The following is a 20,374-nucleotide window of genomic DNA, read 5'->3' as shown; positions in this document are numbered from 1 at the left end:
TTATTCTAGTGTCTCATTACATGAATACATTATATCGATGATACCTTATATGCCAGATTTATTGATGGTGCGATTTGTCAGTGTGTGATTTATTTTCTTCTCTTTCTGTGCCAGTCAACTGCTTTAGATAATTAGTAGGGTTACTAGCAGCAGAAGGCACATTTAGGAGAATATATATAGTAGTTTATTTATGCTTGTATCCAATCAGCATGTAGCGTTCTAGGCTCCTTTTAGTTCCTCCTTAACCACTTTTAATACTGTGCACTTTCACCCCTATCCTACCCAGGCCAATGCAACACTGTACCCAAACAACATTTTTATCATTTTGTTCACACAATTAGGGCTTTCTTTTGGTGGTATTTAATCACTGCTGGGTCTTTTTATGCTACAAATGGGGGGGGGGGAGCATTTTTCTTAGTTTGTTATAAAATTTTGCAAATATAAGTCATATCTCTTCAGAAATTTTCACAAATTTTATACTGCTATATTTCTTTGGTAAAAATAATCCAAATCCTTGTATATTATTTGGTCTGTGTGAGAGTTGGAGTCCACAAGCGATGGTAGTAATGATTGAAAAAGTGGTATAAAACCAAACCAAAAACGAAATATATTGCTGCCTACTAGTCATTAGATGTGTTGGCTGCATTAATTGTGTGTGTGTGTGTGTTTTTATTCTTGTTTTTTTCGCATTTTCTTCGCAAAATCAGAATTCTAAAAGAGTTTTTAAAATATTGGTATCAACTTGCAGGTTTTTATTCCCCCAATAAATAAAATGGGCTTCCCCTTTTTAATTGTAAATCGATATAAAGAGACTCCAGCATAATTACAGAAGTAAACGCTACATGGTGAGTTCCACTGTCATTTACTGCTACATGTTTTGTGGGTAATCACTTTGGCAGGAGAAGAGGATCGTAACATATTTTCTGTATAATATTTTTCCATGTAATATGGGATGTGGTGCCCTTTTATTTCACACTATTATTAGATAAGCCTCTACTTTTACCAGTATTTTCCTTTTTTTTTAGGCTTTTTTACCCTCTGATTACACCTGGTGATCTGGCCAGTAACACACCTCTGTATTAAGATGCCCCACTCTTGTTTAAAAAGCAACAGACACCTTTGGAGAGCAGCATTGTCAGTCTGAGGAGAGAAAAGTGTTGCATGCACTAGAAAATTTAGATAGACTAACAAAGCCAATTTCCAGCAGTTACAGAAACAGTTTTGTGTTAAGTTTTACATTTATCTGTGAAAAAAACAAGTTGTTTTTTTTTTTTTTTTTTTCCCAGAATTTTGGTGAACATGTAATTGGTTGATTTAAGTGAATATTCCTTTTGTCTTTTTTACTAAGCTCAGTAGACAGTCACTTTAAGTGAAAAGTCTATAATTCTTTAGTAAAAATTATCCCCAGTGTGCCTGAAAGGGAACAGCTTCTGCTTAGGGAGAAGTACCTCCTGTATGATTTGTGAAACGTAGTGTTAGGGATGCACCAATACCATTATTCTCAGGGCGAGTTACGATTCTTTTCCTCAAGTACCACTTGCTGATACTATTTACCCATACCTATTTTATTTTATTTTTTTTTTTTCGTGCTGTGCGATTTGAGCCCATACAAAATGAATGGGCTCAAATCCTATTACAAAGAATCGCATGTGATTTGAACATCCCGGATGTGATTCCTGCCTGAGGCGCATGCTCCGCTCCTGTGTGTACCCAGGCTGACGTCACTATGACAAGCCTGGGTTCACACAGGAACAGTGCGGGAAGCTAAATGTGATTTCAAACAGGAATTGCACCACATTCCTGTTCAAATCGCATGCGATTCTTTGCAGTGCAATTTGAGCCCATTCATTTTGTATGGGCTCAAATTGCACCACACGAAAAGGGTATCCGTTTTAGGTAGCAGAGCATTTACTCGTGCAAATACTTTGTATTGGCACCGATATCCGTATCAGTGCAACGCTACTTAGTGTTGCTTACATGTAGCTTTTAAATATTTCCTTGGGCACATAACATGCTCCAACGAAATTCCTTTTAAAGTAGTTATAAAATCTCAAGGTTTTTTTACCTTGATGCATTCTATGCATCAAGATAAATGCCTGTGTGCAGCAGCCCCTCCAATACATACACGAGCCCCATTGTGTTCCAGCGATGTGCACAAGAGCTTCAGCTGTCTGGGGACTCTCCCTCCTCATTGGCTGAGACATTAGCTCCCGCTGCTGTTAGTCACAGCTAGTGAGCCAATGAGAAGAAAGGGGGCTGGTGGCCACGGCTCTGTGTCTGGACACGGAGAGCAGCGGCTCAGGAGCGAACCTGCTTGTGTACTGCCCAAAGCCCGTGTGGGCTCGCTCCTGAGTCCTGCTTCTGCGTCCATTGACACAGACAGCGGGACTCGGCCCTGCCCCCAGTTCCTGTGTCACTGAATTTGATGGACAGCAGCGGTTGCCAATAGCTCCTGCTATCAATCTGTCCATTGAGTAGAGACGCCGGCTGGAGCTGCTGGGCCCGTGCACATCGCTGAATCGGATCGGGCTCAGGTAAGAAGGGGGGGGGGGGTTCTGGGGGGCAGCTGCAGCAAAGAATGCTTTTCAGCTTAATGCATAGAATGCATTAAGGTGAAAAACCTTGAGACTGAACAATCACTTTAAGGTCTTTAAAAATGTAAGCCAGAAAAAATGAATGTAATAGAGTAGGCTTCTTTATTACAATATTGCTCATCTGAGGCTGGCACTCCAGGAACTACCTGTTCATGGTGTGCATTATTCATCTCTTCTACAGCTTCATAGTTACCGGAGAGGCTAGTCTGTGTACGCTAACATTCCTGTAACGGGCATGAGGCTTCTACTATAATTAAAAACATTGATTCATATTTTTTTCACCTTAGTTGGTTATGTGTAAAGATTATACCAGATATGACATGTTATTGCTTTAATGACAAGGCCTGTTCCTTAGTCATTTTTTCCTCTGCAGCATTCACTTGTGCAGGTGCTCTGTTCCTGAAATTCAAGCTAAGCAACATCAGTCAGATTTCAGTTTCACATTGCTCATATGGAAAATGTTGATGTCAGAGGTAGTAAAAGTGGGTGTGACTAGTTCTGCTTTTACAATGCAGTGTGTAGGAGCGATGTGGTGGTTATACTAGCCAGAAGTCAGGCTCTCTGTAGGTCTACAAATGTAATTTACTGCTGGCCTTGTGTTGCACACTTGCATTACACATAGAACCTGCAGTAAGGCAACATAGTGTGTTTAAGGATTACAGATCTTCATTCTGGCTAGCATGTCCTCTACAGAGCAAACTCTAAGAAAACTCAAACCTGTTTTTGTTAGTATTGTTTTACTGTTGGGTACCCTCCCAGAAATCGGCTATTTGGGTTAAGACCAGGGTAAAGGTCTTTGCTAAGGGGAATTCTGGGAGAACATTTTTTTAATTATGTTGCACACTGGATATGAGTCTTTGCTGTACATATGATTGGGGGGCGGTAGTAAAAAGCTGTAATGCATCTGTACATGTCTTTCTAAACAATCTGTTCTGTGTTTGGTTTTTATGGAGGTCTTGGTTGCATGCATTTGCAAATATGTCATGCAGACTGGCAGAATTTGTCCAATTTGTTCCTCTACCTCACTCATATTGTATGCATGAGGCTCTACCAGGTAGGGACTCTACGTCCGCCAGAAAACGACAATCGAGCAGAGAGGCAGAACAGCGGTCTGCCTATGTAAACGAGGCAGGTTGCTATTCTGGCAGGAGGGAAGAAAAAAAAAAGTGTGTCCTGCAATGCAGGGAATACATTTTTAGCTCTTCCCCTAATAAAAGCACCTCCCACCATATAGTAAAACACTGTTAGCCTTTTGATCACCCCTTCAAAGCCAGTGTCCTTACAGTGACAGTGCTTATTATTATTATTATTATTATATTTTTTTTTTTTACCACTGATTACTGTATTGGTGTCACTGGTCCCCAGAAAGTGTCAATGTCTGCCACAATATCGCAGTTTCACTAGAAGTCACTGATCACCGCCATTACTAGTAAAAATTAAAAAATGAATAAAAATCCTATAGTTTATAGACACCATAACTTTTGCGCAAACTAAACATTATACGCTTATTGGGATATTTTTTTTTTTTTTTACCAAAAATATGCAGCAGCATACATATTGGCCTAAGCTCATGAAGAAATGGTTTTCTTTCAATTTTTTTATTGGATCTGTTTTACAGCAGAAAGTAAAAATATAGTGTTTGAGCAAAAAAAAAAAAAAAGTAAAAAATGCAGAGATGATGAAATATCACCAAAAGAGATCTCCAATTGGGGGGGATGGCAAATTTTATTTGGGTACAGCATTGCACGACCGTGCAGTTGTCCATTTAAAGTAACACGGTGCTGTATCGCAAAAGATGGCCTGGTCATAAAGGAGGGTACATCTGGCGGTCAAGTGGTTATAAATGAGCTTGGTGAAAGCCTTTCCTATTTGGTAATTCATTTGCCTTGGAGAGTCTAGCTAGGACAAGCAGTAAGAATGAACAAGCCTTCAGGTAGGGCTGGGGAAAAAAATCTATTTGAATCTTGAATCGAGTTGAGAGGTGAAATCGATTCAAATTTTCAGCAAATCAATTTTATTTTATATATTTTTTTTATTTATTTATTTTTTCACCAGGATCGGCGCTGACACTGCACCGGTCCTGAGGAGCTGCGGGCAGGAGTTTTTAGGTGAGGCCGCGGCTTCGGCCTAGTCTGTGAGGCCGGACGCCGCGGACTAGGCTGAAGCCACGGCCTTGCCTAAAAACTCCTGCCTGCAGCTCCTCAGGACCGGCGCAGTGTCCATCAAAAAAAAATTTTGAATCGTGAATCGAGTTTTTTTTTTTTTTTTTTTTTTTTTTTTGGGAGAAAATCGCCCAGCTCTACCTTCAGGTAAACATACTCAAATTATTCAATAATAAATCAATTTGTCAAGGTAAACTTCTTTTTTTTTTTTTTATAATTGCCTGATCTGTGCAGTGGAATTGCACAGAGCAGCTGCCATCCGCCTCTTCTTGGGTCCCCCGCTAGCGCTCCTGCCCCCTCCTCCTTCCCTGTCCATTGCCCCCATGGGAAGCCACTTAATGATAAGCCAGCAAGACCTGGAATTGAGGGGAAGAGAAGAGCTGCAGATGTGCACAGCGCTGGATCGAATGAGGGCTCAGGTAAGTAAAAAGGGGGGGAGGGGGTTGAGGGGGGATGCTAATGCCCAAACATATATATATATATATATATATATATATATATATATATATATATATATATATATATATATATATATATATATATATATATATATATATATATATATATATATATATATATATATATATATATATATATATATATATATATATATTTTTTTTTTTTTTTTTTTTTTAACCTTCATGCAAGGCATGCATCAAGGTAAATGTTTAGGCTTAAGAACCACTGAGTTTGTCCAGTGTTGGTACTTTTACAGATTAGTGTGTTGCTTCTTTTGGAGCATATGCTTACATCCAACAGATCTTTGCTGAAGCTTTTAACCAAAAGATTTCAAAGTGATGGTTACTTTGTTTTATTTTGCGCATTGTGCAGTTTGTATTGGAAGTTGTAATTCTGGTTGCTATCTTTGAAAGTGTAATTGGTACTAATTCATGTAGAATGACTGCCAAGATAAGCCACCTAAGGATTGTATGATCCCACATGAAACAGACTTCCTCTGATAACAGGAGCAGTGTAAAGCACATTCACTGTCTCTAAGCAGGAGCCCTGTGTGGCCCACCATCTGCTAGGTTCAAGGGAAGGCCCTCAATGACCATCCACATTTGTGAGCTGGCACAGTCAACTGTAAATAGTTGGCAGCAGCTCCTGATATGTTAGTCATTTTCCTGTGCTGGAGAAGTCTGTTTACTGAGTGGGGATCCACTGTTTGCTGGTAAATGGACCCCTCTTCCATTGCAGAAATGCCGCTGGCACATCAGTAGCTGCTGAAGTTATTATTAAAGAACTCATTTGATTCTGAGATGAAAAGTGTCTCCTTATTCCTGCACAACCCTGGTCAAATCAGCTGTCAGGAGGTGATGTGTCTGTGTAGAACTGGGACTGGCTTTTTACCCACGCTGTCAGTTCCAGCCTCACACAGGCACACACATCACCCTTGCACGGTGAGATGGAAAGATGAAAAGAAAAATTGTCAGCTAAACTAATAACTGTAATGCTCTCTTTATACCTGTCTGCTCTGGCATGTTGCTGTAACATGCCTTGTTGTGGCTGCCAGAACAGAAACCTGCATTTATTTTTCTCAAAACAGAACACTAAAATGAATGTTAGTTTATTATTTTCTAATGAATTACTTCAAATGGTTCTAAAGCGTGTTTTTTTTGTATTAAAATCACACACCTATACTTGCTCTGTACAATGCTTTAGCATAGAGCAGCCCCAATCCTTATCTTCTGGCATCCCTGTCAAGTGCTCCATGCCCCCATTTTTAGTTGGATGCCCCCACAGAAAGCTGCTTTCCATGGGGGCACCCGTGCGTGCTGGCTCCTGAGCCCAGCTCCCGTGTCACCGGTTTTCATTGACAGCCAATGGCTCCCGCTGCTATCAATCTGTCCAATTGGAGAAAGACAGCAGCAGGTTCTGCTGTACTCAAACATTGCTGGATTGGCTCGGGTAAGAAAAAGGGGGGGGTGTCTGGTGGGGAGCTGCAGCACAGAAGGTTTTTCACCTGAATGCATTCAGGTGAAAACCCTTAGGCTTCATGCACACGAGACGCTGGTGCAAACTCTGCTGAACACGTTTTTAAAAGCTGAAACTGGCGTTTAGAAACGTCCATTTTGCCGCATTTGCATGCCGCGTTTAGCGGCATTTTACCGCGTTTGCATCTAGAAGCGTCTGCAGAGCAGTTACATTTTGCGGGGTCCCTTGGTGCTAGGAACCCCAAATTTTGTGTGCAAACACAATAGAACTAGCACTACAACATATCCAAATTTGGGGCTTCCTAGCACTATGTGGCCCCAAATTCGGGTCACAAAATGTCAGGCACTTCTGCAGCAGAGAATGACATTTTGCGACCCGACTTTGGGTCCCCGTATCTCGGGGCCACTTGGTGCTAGGAACCCCAATTTTGGATATGTTGTAGTGTTTGCGTTTTAAGTGTTTTTAAAGGAACATGTTACAACCCGACTTTGGGCTAGGAACCCCAAATTTGGTGTGCTAACACAGTGGAACTAGCACTACAACATATCCACTACAAAATATCCAATCCAACCCCAAATTTGGATATGCTGTAGTGCTAGTTCCACTGTGTTTGCACACAATATTTGGGGTTCCTAGCACCAAGGGACCCCGAGATATGGGGCCCCAAAGTCGGGTCACAAAATGTCATTCTCTGCTGCAGTTTACCATCATATTTCTGTGTTTTCTGGTCCAAAAAATAGGGCTCCTTTAAAAACACTTATAAACGCAAACGCAGGCGTTTAGCGTCTGAAACGTGGAAAACTTTTGCATCCAAACCCATTTTTTTGCTTCTGGAAAAATGAGGTTAAACACAACTGCCTAAAAACACCAAAAAACGAGACTGTGTACATGGACACATAGGATAACATTGAATGAGTTCAGGGGCAGTTGAAAAGTGTCCAACTGCCTTTGAACGCACGGTCAACAGCGTCTCGTGTACATGAGGCCATAAGGCTTTAGAACCACTTTAATACATGCCTTAAAGCATGAAAACATGTTGCTATATTACGGCCCTCTGGACATTTTAGGGGCCCAAATTGAAAACTCTCTAATTGTCAAGATGCCCACCACTACACTAGAGGGTGGTGAAAGGTGATGACATGATCTAACTATATTCAGATGTATGTCTGCAAGCGCAATTCTAAACTCAAATGGTTAACTTGATGACGGGATTCTTCTGTGTTGGGAGAGGCAGGAATAGAGCTATAAGGCCTTCTTCTTCCTTTTTTTTTTTACCACTTCGCATCCAGGCCATTACTGACATTTCGCTCCTACAAGTCAAAAATCATAATTTCTTTGCTATAAAATTACATAGAACCCCCAAACATTATATATTTTTTTTAGCAGAGACCCTAGAGAATACAATGGCGGTCATTGCAACTTTTTATCTTGCACGGTATTTGCGCAGCAATTTTTCAAACGCGTTTTTTTTTTAAAAAAAAAACAGTTTCATGCTTTAAAAAAAAACAAAACAGCAAAGTTAGCCAAATTTTGCATTGTGTGAAAGATGAAGTTACGCTGAGTAAATAGATACCTAACATGTCACGCTTCAAAATTGCACACGCTCGTGGAATGGCGCCAAACTTTGGTATTTAAAAATACCCATAGGCGACGCTTTAAAATTTTTTACTGGTTACACGTTTTGAGTTACAGAGGAGGTCTAGGGCCTAAATTATTGCTCTCGCTCTAACGTTCGCGGCGATACCTCACATGTGTGGTTTGAACACCGTTTTCATATGTGGGCGGGACTTACGTATGCGTTCGCTTCTGCGTGCGAGCTCACGGGGACAGGGGCGCTTTAAAATTTTTTTATTTTTTTTTTTTATTGTTAATTTTACTTAAATTTTTGTTTTGACACTTTAAAAAATTTTTTGTTTTTTTTTTTGACCACTTTTATTCCTATTACAAGGAATGTAAACATCCCTTGTAATAGGAATATGACACGTTCAGTCCTCTTTACAGTGAGATATGGGGTCAATAAGACCCCACATCTCACCTCTAGGCTGGGAAGCCTAAAATAAAAAAAAAATAAAACGATCGCCGCTTCACAGCTGAAGCGGCGCCGTTTTTTTAAATGCAGAGGCCGGGTGTGACGTCATAACATCGCGCCCGGCCTCCGAACGATCATAGAGACTCTGGCGACCATCTGGTCCGCCGGAAATCTCTATGGTGAACATCCGGCGCCGGCGGATCCGCTATCCGACTCACCGATGTGAGTCGGTAGAAGCACCGGAGGGCGGCGGGAGGGGGGGGATGTCCCCTCTCGCCGCCCGTAAGAACGATCAAGCGGTGGAACAGCCGCTATGATCATTCTTATGGTGTACGGAATCGCCGGCTGAAAATGCCGGCATCTGAATGATGTCTGTAGCCTCAGGCATCATTCAGATATAAGCCCTGAAAGTCGAGGCCGTCATATGACGGCCTCCGGATGTCAAGTGGTTAAAGAGCTGTGACAATTTCTGTGTATTTAACGATAAAACAATACAATTTAAAAACCCATTATTACAGAAAATGATCACTGCCACATCATTTGTTACTTACGCAGGATTTGCATATACTTCGGTTAAAATAAAAACATTTTAGTTTTTTTTTTTTTTTCCTTTAGTAGAAATAGGGTAATAAAGTTCTCCTTTGTACATACCCTTTTTAGATTGTAAGCTTTTGCAGGCAGGACCCTATGATCCTTCTGTTGTTGTATTGTAACACGGTCTCCCACTACCTTGTAAAGTGCTGTGCAAACTGTTAGTGCTATGTAATTCCTAAATAATACCTGTGCAGCTGGCCTCAGAGGTACTTTTGCAGGCTTGCTTTTTATTTGTAACTTGGATCTAAAAGTTGACGTCTCTGAATTCAGTGTCATTCTGGTATTGGCTATTTGTTGCCATCAATCCCAACAATTTTAGGAGTGTGTGGCCTCAAAATGTGAAATAAAATGGATTGATTTTCACTGGCCAAAAAACTGGATTATATTGTTGGTTTACTCGTAAGGTGAACTTTGATATACTTGATGTAAAGATGTTCTTGATAACCTTAAATTGGCCTCTAAGATTTTTTTTTTTTTTTTTTTTGTGGCAGCCTTTTCCGCGACATGTGTTGACTTGGTTGCTCTCCTCTTGTGTTATGTAGCAGTGATTTAACTTTTTTTTTTTTTTTTTTTTTTTTTTTTTTAACGACAGATTGATATAGAAACTGTGCTTATGAGGACATCTGCTGGTCAAAGTAGTGTAGGCTTACTATTGCTTCAAGCAGATTAATAGAGGGCATCTACCACAAGCCAAACCACCTGTGTGAAAAACCAAGATCTCATTCTCTAACGCTGCACCACATACCATGTGGCTCAGGATTCTGAGTTGCAGCTTCCACCAGACTGTACTTGAATTTCCTTCCTGAAATTTTTTACACGTGAATGTAGTTTAGCCTCATTAGAGGCCTCAGTTTGACTGTAAATGCCAAAACTTGGGAACTTCGGTCCCCTTAAATTTTTGCCCTGCATCTCCACTTCCACGCTGCTATTTTTGAGTATCCTGTGGGTGCACAGATGTGCCAGAGGTCTCTGCCAGAGCCTGAATCCCACAACAAGCATGCACCCATCAGTAAAACCTTCTCCTGCAAGAAGACATGGTCATACCAAGAAATTTTGGGGGACTGGTGCTAGGCCTTTCTCACGTAGGTAAGAAATAACAAAGTGCTGTGCTGCACCACTAAAAAGGTCAAATGTGTTTTTTGTTTACCAATTTTGGGTGCCAGGAGTTAAAGGATGTTCTATTGGGTGAAGTTCCGTTTTTAATATTGATGCTTTCTCTAGATTAAAAGCTTAACCCTATTACAAATTTGCAAACGTTTTTTTTTTTTTTTGTCTAACAACTTTGTTTTCAATGACCATTACTGTTGATCCCAAATGTTTTACAAGTGTTTTTTGTCTGATGCATGTTTTTGTAAATTTGTTCCAACTTTGATCCAAATCGCTTTACCTTTTGTCTCTCCAGATTCGTAACATGGTGGCCGTGTTGGAAGTAATCTCCAGTTTGGAGAAGTATCCAATTACCAAAGAGGCACTGGAGGTGTGTATGACCGCTTTAACCCCGGAAGATTTTACCCCCTTCCAGACCAGAGCACTTTTTACAATTTGGTACTGCGTCGCTTTAACTGACAATTCCGCAGTTCTGCCAACGCTCTACCCAAACGAAATTGCATCCCCGTTCCCTCCCCACAAATAGAGCTTTCTTTTGGTGGTATTTGATCACCTCTATGTTTTTTTTATTTTTTGCGCTATAAACAAAAAAGACCGATTTTTTTTTTTTTTTTTTTTTTTTTTTTTTTTTTACTTTCTGCTATAGTATCCCCCAAATTATATAAAAAAACGTAATTCCTTCCTCCATTTAGGCCGATATGTAAGTATGCAAGTGGTTAAAGAATGAAAGATCTTTAAAGAATGAAAACATACTCAAATTGTACCTGTGCCAGTGATTTACGCCCTACAGTATTTACATATAAAACCCTTTTAACCACCTCAATACAGGTTACCTTGCACCCCCTTCCTGCCCAGGCAATTTTTCATCTTTCAGCGCGGTCATATTTTGAATGACAATTGTGTGGGCATTCTACACTGTAACCATTTTCTTCACACAAATATAGCTTTCTTTTGGTGGTATTTAATCACTTCTGGGTTTTCTATTTTTTCCTAAAAAAAAAAAAACGAAAATTTACAACAAAAAAAAGTTGTTCTTAGGCTCTCCTCACACTCTATGTGAGGCGAGGAGCGCCGATTACCGGCATCTTTGTGTTTACATGTGACCGGCTGTGATTGGACGCAGCCGATCACATGGTTAAAGTGCCACGGCTCTTTACAGAGATCTGGGTCGCACCGTGTCCTAGCAACACGGCCACGCGAAAGTGGTCGTTCTGGGAGGACGTGCTACGACGTCCACCCAGAACAAGAGCCGTCATTTGACGGGGGGTGTGGCAAGTGGTTAAACAGGATTCATTCACCTTTGCAGCTATAGACATTGTGGAGAAATTTTTAAAGTTTACAGCAGAGCTACAGAACAGCAGGCTGCCAGCCTTTTAATGTTCCTGCAGGTATTTTGTAAACTGTTAGAAACAAAATACTTGGCTTAGGGTTTTGTTTTAGGACAAAATGGTTTACAGCACAAGCAGCTAGATAGGTGCATAAGGGCTTGATTTCAAGTGTAACCACTTCATGCAAAACTGCGTATCCATACATCGGCACTTTGACTCTAAATACCATAACCCTGGTATTTTCGGGAACGCCATGCATTTCTATAATATAAAAGTGGTCTCCATGGCGGATTCACCTCAAGATCACTTTTATCGGCGCAGACAATAGTGTTCTTTCCTGTGGATGCCTGGCTGCCGACTGAGAGGAAGATGGGCCACCATTCATAGCATGAGAGGGCGGAAGCGACTTCAAACGTCACTTCTGCCCATAGATCTCTTAAAGGATCATTTTTTTTACCTTATTTTTTTCAAGTGATTTTTATTTATTTTTTTTATTGTTTTTTTATTTTAAATATGAGATCTGGGGTCTTTAAAATTCAAATTAATAAGAGCTCGTGCGCAGAAGCGAATGCATACGTAAGTAGCGCCAGCATATGAAAACTGTGTTGAAACCACACGTGTGCGGTATCGCCGCTATCATTAGACCTCTATAACTCAAAACTGGTAACCTGTTGAAGTTTTTAAACATCGCCTATGGAGATTTTAAAGGGTAAAAGTTTGTCGTTGTTCCACGAGCGGACACAATTTTGAATCTTGACTTGTTGGGTATCAATTTATTTGACGTAACATTATCGTTCACAATAGAAAAAAAAATTGGGCTAACTTTACTGTTTGTCTTATTTTTTTAATCCAAAAAAGTGTATTTTTTCCAAAAAAAAGTGCGCTTGTAAGACCACTGCGCAAATATGGTGTGATAAAGTATTTCAACGACCGCCATTTTATTCTCTTGGGTGTTAGAAACACCAATCATTATTATTTTTTTTTTCAAAGTAATTTTCTAGCAAAAAAAAGATTTTAACTTTTAAACAAGTGTCAAAAAGAGGCTCGGTCTTTAAGTGGTTAATGTTTATTCTGTGGCCTAAGGTGGTATTTTTATATGAAGCATATCTGAGTTAAAATTCTCCTTGGAGGGGAAAATAAAGTCTAATTTTATCTCCTTTTTTTTTTTTTTTTTTTTTTTTTTTTTATTTATAGGAAACCCGACTTGGAAAGCTAATTAATGATGTTCGTAAAAAGACCAGTAACGAGGATCTTGCCAAACGTGCTAAGAAACTGCTACGTAGCTGGCAGAAATTGATAGAGCCAGTACAGGCTGAGCAGGCTGCCAGGGCTACTCCCAACCCACAAGGTTCAGCAAATGGTGGTAGTACCCACAACTGTAAGATAGAGACCAATCAAACTGCACTGTTGAGCGGAAAGCCTCTTCAGGACCTTAAGGGCAGGAATGATATCCAGAAGGCTCATTCACCTAAGGCTGAAAAGGTGGCCAGTCGAAAAAGAAAAGGGGAATATAGAGATGGTACCCAAGGGCTTGCTTGCAAAGCAGGCAAACCGAATCAGGAGCTGTTCCAAAATTCTTCACCACTTCCCACCAATGGAATAGGAGGCAGTCCCCCGGAAAACCTACTTGGTCCTCTTGATGGCAGTTCACAGACTAACAGGTTGGAGACTGCTGAAAATGATAAACATGGTAAAATCCCGGTAAATGCTGTCCGGCCGCACACCAACTCCCCTGGACTTGTAAAACACTCAAGCACTTCCTCTTTACTAAAAGTGGCCGTCCTACAACAGCACAGTGTAGGGTTAGAAGAAACCCATTCTCTTCAGCCACGAAGTCCACGCTGTTCCTCTTACAGCCCTCGTGGCACTAGGGCAGAACTAGTGGCACGACAGCACACCACATATGCACCAAAGGGTTCTGCGCCCAGCCCCTCTCAAAGGCTGCCTGGTGTAGACACTGCACATCCTCCCTCTTCTCAATCCCCTGTGCGCCCTTCTACACCCCCTGCCATAGCAAAAAGACTAGAGTCTCCTAGAAGGGATATTGCAGTCTCTTCACCTCATAGGTCTGTAGAGCAGTTGGTCTCTGACTACCAACTTCAGCAGTCACCTAGGGTAACCCAACAGCACACCCCACATGGACATCGTAGTGGACAGCCTATCACAGATCCTCAAACACCTCGCAGTAGCTACTCACCAGAGTCCTCAAAAATGGACAGCGATGACGCAGCCTCTGGTTCAGACAGCCGCAAGAAAAAGAAATCTCGTAGTCGAGATCAAGAAGGATACTCAGCAGATGGGAATAGCAAACAAACCCGAGTAAAAAAGGATCGTAAATTAAAATTTGATTTCATGACTGGGCAAATAAAACCTTTAACAAACAAAGACCCATCCCAGGCAGAGATTTCAGCCCCTTCAGAACAGCACAGAACTGAGACAGACAAACAAGACCCCAAACTCGGCCTGCCAAGTCCCTTTGAACAGACAGACTGGAAGGAGTTGTCTCAAATTGGGATCATTCAGTCCTATCTCAATCGTCAGAGCAGCTTGTTGTCTTCCTCTGGTGTACATACGCAGAGTGCACATTATTATATGTCTGAATATTTAAAACAGGCGGAATGCAGTAAGCGGGAAGCTAGAAAGACTCATGTTTTAGTGCCACTTGCCCTACCGAGTGAGCTGCCTGGAAAAAACAGGGAAGTGACTAGCGCTGACGTAGACAGACTTCATAATCAACATTGGCCTGGTGTCAATGGCTGTCATGATACACAAGGCAACTGGTTTGATTGGACGCAGTGCATCTCCTTGGACCCTCATGGTGATGATGGTAGATTAAACATCTTGCCTTATGTCTGCCTAGACTGAGCACCAGTCCCAAATCTGCTTTCTCATATCTGTGGTTTTCACTGCAAACCATGGGTCGCTCTGCGACCAATGCTCAAAATGGAAGATTTGATTGAGTTAAGTTCCCTTTTTTGGGGGATGTGAAGGGTTTGGGGTGTAGAGAGCCTGGAAGAGAAGCTTTGTGTCCACTACATCCTGGGAATTCTCTTCCCCTGTCAGAGCTCCCCCTCTGTCTGCCACACCTGTTCTTTTGTGCTAAATGCTGCTACCAGATAACTTGGCAAAGGATTACAGAAGGGGGTCAAGAAATGCAATGGAACGGTGTGCAAGGGGGGTTCCACTTGGAGTTTTGAAACTCCTATAGCAAGTGAGCTATAAAATATATGGAAAAAAATAGTGTTAAGTTCAAACCTACCCTAAGATTGCAAAAAGGTGAATTTTTCCGGTACCTGAGAAAGGGCTGGAATAAAAAAAATAAAATTATATATATGACAGGTACCTAAATCTTATGTGAAAGAGGATTTAAATAAGTTGAGAGTAAGTTACCTTAACAGAGTATGCATTATTTATTTGAATTAATGTTTTTTTCCTTTTTCAGATTTTATTTCAATTTAAAATTTGACAGTAAAGTGTCTAAAGAGGCGCAAAGTATAGAAGTGTTCAGTTCCAAGCATCACAGCTGATCCCTTTATGTTGACTAGGGGAGAGTCTTAATAAATCATTCCCTCCTCCCCATCATTTTTTTTTTTCTCTAAAGTTTTTGTTGTACCAATCTACCATCACACACAGTTCAGATCTGTAAGCTGCTGCTAGTTTCCCTTTTATAAGCCCAATATAAAATCTACCTTTCCACCGTTTGAAACCTGTTCAAGCCCCAACACATACATGTGAATTCTAACCATATTTCAGTGTTTTCAGCATCTCTACATTAGAAATGAACTGTGTTCATTTTACCCCTAGTGAGAAAAGTTCTTTAAATTACCCTAGTTTTAAAAACTTAAAGGTGACCGATGGTGCTACCAGCTTCTAAATTGTCCAGAGGCCGAACACATAAGGCCAAGTTGGTATTCTGGGGAAAAAAGGAAAAAAAAAACTTAACTACTTGCTACCATTCCTTTTAGATGTAATCTGCCTTATGGGATCTCCATCAAAACGCGATTTTTCTTTTTTTTTTTTTTTTTTTTTTTTTTTTTTTTTTTTTTTCTTTTGCAAAAAAAAAAAAAAAAATACATCAAAAAACAAAGCCTTAGTTGAATGTACAGTAAGACTTCTGTATTTCTGATATGCAGAAGAGAGCAACTTTGCTAACTTTCGTCCTATCGGTGGACAAATTGTGATATAAATGTGGAAACCATAATAATAAAAAAAAAAAATACAAATTGTGCATAGTTTTGTTTTGTTTGTTCAGAGGGACTTTATGGCTTGCATATGTACTTAACTGCAAAATGGTCATGCTTTGGAATTGATTGTATTTACTAATTTTTACCCAATCCTTAAAATGTTATAAGCATTAACATATCCATGTAATTTGAAGTAATTTCAATGTGTTTATATCTGCAGCTTTTATTTACAGCATAGAAGAATAATTGGTTATCCTACAATGAATACCCTTTTTGTTATGGGGCCACAGCACTCTGTTCCTGGCTCCCAGTTGTTTATTGCTGCGGTCACACTCTCTGCCAATGGGTCTACAAGAAGCTGTGCTAATGCACATTGCACAGGCACATTCTGCCAATGTTGCCATCATGAAACTGGTCGCGCAATTATGTATAAAGACAGGATGTAGAAACAAGGAGGCTGGTGGAGATGAGCAAAATGAAGATGTAAAACACGATCAAATGAAAGTTCTATATCTTAATTGTATGGGACACAGGAGTTCACTCTTAGACCTTGGGTTTGATGCTGCTTCAGGTGATGGACATTGGCAAAAGCTTTGCTGGGGGAAAAAGTGTACCCATATAACCCCATGCATTCTGTGCAGCTCCAGTTTTTTTGCTAGTATCTTGGGTAATAGACCACTTCTGCTGGATATTAATTTTTAGCCAGTGTTTCTTCAACTGATACTTCTATCAAGATCTGACTGCTTATTTCCCTATCCTTTACTAGCAGTTTATGAATTGGTTACCCTTGATGTACGTCTTGGGAACAAGACCCTGCAACAGCAGGGCTAGCCTGTGTTTGCTTCTGGCACTGAATTCTGCGTTCACCACTGGCACTGGTATGTGGTGCAGCGAGTCAGCTGCAGGGCGCTATACAAGTTCAGGGCTGTGGTTCATTCCTATGACATCCCGACCTTGAAGACCCTTTTGTGTGTATACCCACTGTGATGGGCAAAGCCTGAGCCCTGGAAGGGATTGACTTGAATATGGTAAAATATCTATTAGTGGAGGTTACGGATCATTTTTTACTGGCAGAATCTTTTGAAGGTATTTCAGCTTCTGGCCACATGCTGACTGCTGTGGACTCATTGGTTGAAGCAGTGTGTTCTAGTCTCTGAATAGCTGCTTATCCCCCCCACATGTTTTTTCTAAGCACAAAAAAGAAGTTAACTCTGAATTGATCCAATTCAGAGGTTATTCCCTCCTCTTGCTTAATTCATGAAAGCCTTGTACTGTATGTAAGGGGAGGTTAAAGTGTGCGTTAACCCCCCCCTCCAAAAAAAAAAAAATCCTTTATCTTTAAAGCATGTTATACAGCAGAGTGCTTGCGCTGTGTCATTTGGCCCCCTGTAATACCTGGCTAATCCTGCTTGGCTATACCATTCCCCCTGTACGCTGACTCCGATATATCAGAGCTGCTGAACCCTGACACCGGAGTCATCCGTACATACCTCTGTCATCCGCAGCCTGCCCTCCCTTGTCTGTCTCTCCTCTCCCCCCCCCCTTGCCTGTCAGCTCCCCGATCCACCTAACCTGCTCTAAATAGAAGAGATTTATTCTATAGCTCCTGCTGATGTAGAACACTAAGCTCCCCATTGCATGTCATTTATAAAAAAATATGCGGTATAATGGCTTACTTCAGAGCGCCATTCAGCGCTCACGTGACTGCCCGCTGGTCTCCTTCTCCTCCTCTTGTCTCGTCTGACGTCAGCAGGGGTTTCCCAGCAACTCCCCCTGTGTAGCTATCACATTGGGAGAGGAGACCAGCGGGCAGTCAGCTGAGCGCTGAATGGTGCTCTGAAGTAAGCTATTATACAGCAGATTTTTATAAATGACATGCACTGGGGAGCTTAGTGTTCTACATCAGCGGGAACTATAGATGGCATTTTTTTTTCACACATCGTGGGTCACAGAATCAGGCTAATAATCATTACCTGCTGGGTTATACTTCATCAGGTGTGTGGACACTGGTAGACCAAAGGTCTTCAAACAGGAAGTGATCCCTGTATAACCCCTCCCATACAAGAAGTACTTTAGTTTTTTACCAGTGTCTGCAAAGTATATGGCACGGTTTGTTTGAGCTCCAGGTCTCTAGTCCCACAAATGGTTCCAAAATGAATCAAGGGATTGACCATCCGGATCCATTTGACACAGGCTTTTATGCTTGGATAAATGGTACCTGATCCTTGCAAAGAAGACTCCAGATCCTGCGAGGTTTTGCCTGTAGTGTGGCCTCCGGGAGCTGGACCCTGGGGAGTGGAATTTCTGGACACTACGGCGCTAAGGCATTTCCTGCAGGGTGCTGTACAGGTTTAAACATGAAAAGGGTTCCCAGTCCTTGAAGGTCCAAGTGACAGGAACCCGCCATAAAGAGTGAAGATTGGGCCCTTAGTTTCTGAGTGGCCCTGCGCCTGGACGGGTAAGTGAAACCCCTTTATTTTATTATTGTGGGGTCTCCCAGTGATTGTTACAATCGGTCAAGCTAGCTAAAAGCTGGACACCTGTGTGCGGTGACCATACGGGGAGTTTTGGCCTAGCTGTGGGTGTTTGCAAAGTGTACTTTTTTTTTTTTTTTTTTGTTATTTTCTTGTGTCTGGCTGTTTTTTACCTGTATTATGGCGCAGGACGGTGCACCATTGCACCTTGGTTTGCCATGGCGCACGTGTGTCAGCAGTTTGACAGCCATGGCGCACGCGGCTTCGCCTTTATCTGCAATGTATCATATTCCCATCGCACACGTTCCTGGTATAAGCTCTAAAGGTCGGGTGCTGCAGCAACAACCAGCTGGATACTGGTTCAAGTCACAATGTAGATATTTGCCAGCACACCAAGGATCAGCACACGGTGGCGTCCAAACGGTTTAGTTTATTGCATGATCACAACACAAAAAGGTGCAACGTTTCGGAGTCACGCAGGACCCCTTCGTCAGGCATGTGAAGGTCCCTGAACAGGTATCTCTTGATACAGTCCTTTCAGATGGAGTCTGTCCGCTCAGTAGTAACCTCACTCCAGAGGGGAAACTTTCTAGCCTACATCGATATAAGAAGTGTATTTACACGTACCTTTCAGCTTCATCAGAGGTCCCTAAGTTTTACAGTAGGAACGTCCATTTCAGTTTGTGGCTCTACCCTTCGGGCTTGCTACAACTCCCCGGGTTCACAAAGGTCCTAGCACCAGTACTGGGTCTTTTAAGGGCCCAAGGGATCTTTGTGCTCGGGTATCTGGATGACCTCCTGCTCAGAGATCACTCATTACAGGCTCTAGAACAGAGCATAACATGCACAGTGCGGTATTTGAAAAGCTTAGGTTGGATCATAAATACTGAAAAGTCAGCCTCGAGACCAGAGACCAGGTCAAAGTCTGATCCTAAACATTGTCCAAGCAAGAGTATTCTTGCCACCCATAGGGATCTGTGCCCAGAAGGATCAGGTGCGTCAGATAAGGGGCACCAGACAACCCTCCATTCTGCTCTGAGTCTTCTAGGGAGGATAGTGTCCTTGGGAGTTGAACTTGGTGCTGTCTGTTTACAGAAACAACCATTTGAACCTATTAAGGAAATTCCATTAGACTTGCTGTCACGCAAGCTAGCCTTCCTGATGGCGATCACCTCGGCTAGAAGGGTGTCAGAGTTGGCGGCCCTTTCATGAAGGGAAGCGTACTTGATCCTTCACCACGAGTCGTGTTTCAACCTGTTCCATCTTTTTTGCCAAAAGTGGTATCGGCCTTTCATTTAAATCAAGACATTATTTTGCCTTTTTTCTCTGACTCTTATGGCGGAAGAGAGACTGCATTCTTTGGATGTTGTCCGGGCAGTCAAGGTTTATTTGTCTAGATCTGTGGAGATCCGAGGATCAGACTTTTTTTGTTTTTCTGTTTTACCAAAGGGACCCGAGAACAGGCAGGCAGCTTCCATTGCCAATTGGGTCCATCAGTTGGTCATTCAAGCCTACGGTCTGAAACATAAAGCTCCTCCCTTTAGGGTGAGAGCTCATTTTACCAGGGGTGAAGGAACCTCCTGGGCTTTTCGCCATCAGGTATTGCTACCTGGTCTTCAGTGCATATGTTCACAAAATTTTACTAAGTGGATATTCGAGCAGCAGAGGATTGTACTGCGGGCTGCCGTATAAGTTCTGATGGCTATTGTTTGGCAGGGTGTCTCTCTCCCCTCAAGGCTGTTGCTCTGAGATGTCCCAGCAGGTAATGAATGTTAGCCTGACTGTGTCCCATGATGTATGAAAAAGAAAATAGGATTTTTTTCGTCATACCTGTATAATTTTTTTTTTTTTGCGTACATCATGCGACACAGAGATCCCTCCCCTTTTTTTATTTTTTTTATTTACTTTTGAGGATTTAATGCTTGCTACAAAACTAAAGTACTTCCTGTTTGGGGAGGGGTTATATA

The 20,374-nt window shown here is 41.6% G+C and overlaps 1 protein-coding gene across 2 annotated transcripts in view; it reads left to right on the top strand.

The window, feature by feature from the left end:
* Nucleotides 1–15,796, top strand: part of MED26 (mediator complex subunit 26) — a 64,596-nt gene extending 48,800 nt beyond the window's left edge. For both annotated transcript variants that reach the window (XM_073592798.1, XM_073592787.1), the window contains 2 exons: nt 10,717–10,791; nt 12,944–15,796. In XM_073592798.1, coding sequence (XP_073448899.1) covers nt 10,717–10,791; nt 12,944–14,614 — 1,746 coding nt within the window. In that variant the 3' untranslated portion in view covers nt 14,615–15,796. The remainder of the gene's footprint in view (nt 1–10,716; nt 10,792–12,943) is intronic.
* Nucleotides 15,797–20,374: the final 4,578 nt, after the last annotated feature.

The sequence above is a fragment of the Aquarana catesbeiana genome, linkage group LG01 (genome assembly GCF_042186555.1).
Source record: "Aquarana catesbeiana isolate 2022-GZ linkage group LG01, ASM4218655v1, whole genome shotgun sequence".
Taxonomy (NCBI): domain Eukaryota; kingdom Metazoa; phylum Chordata; class Amphibia; order Anura; family Ranidae; genus Aquarana; species Aquarana catesbeiana.
Note: the sequence above shows the minus strand (reverse complement) of the source record. Positions and strands in the feature narration are given on the sequence as shown.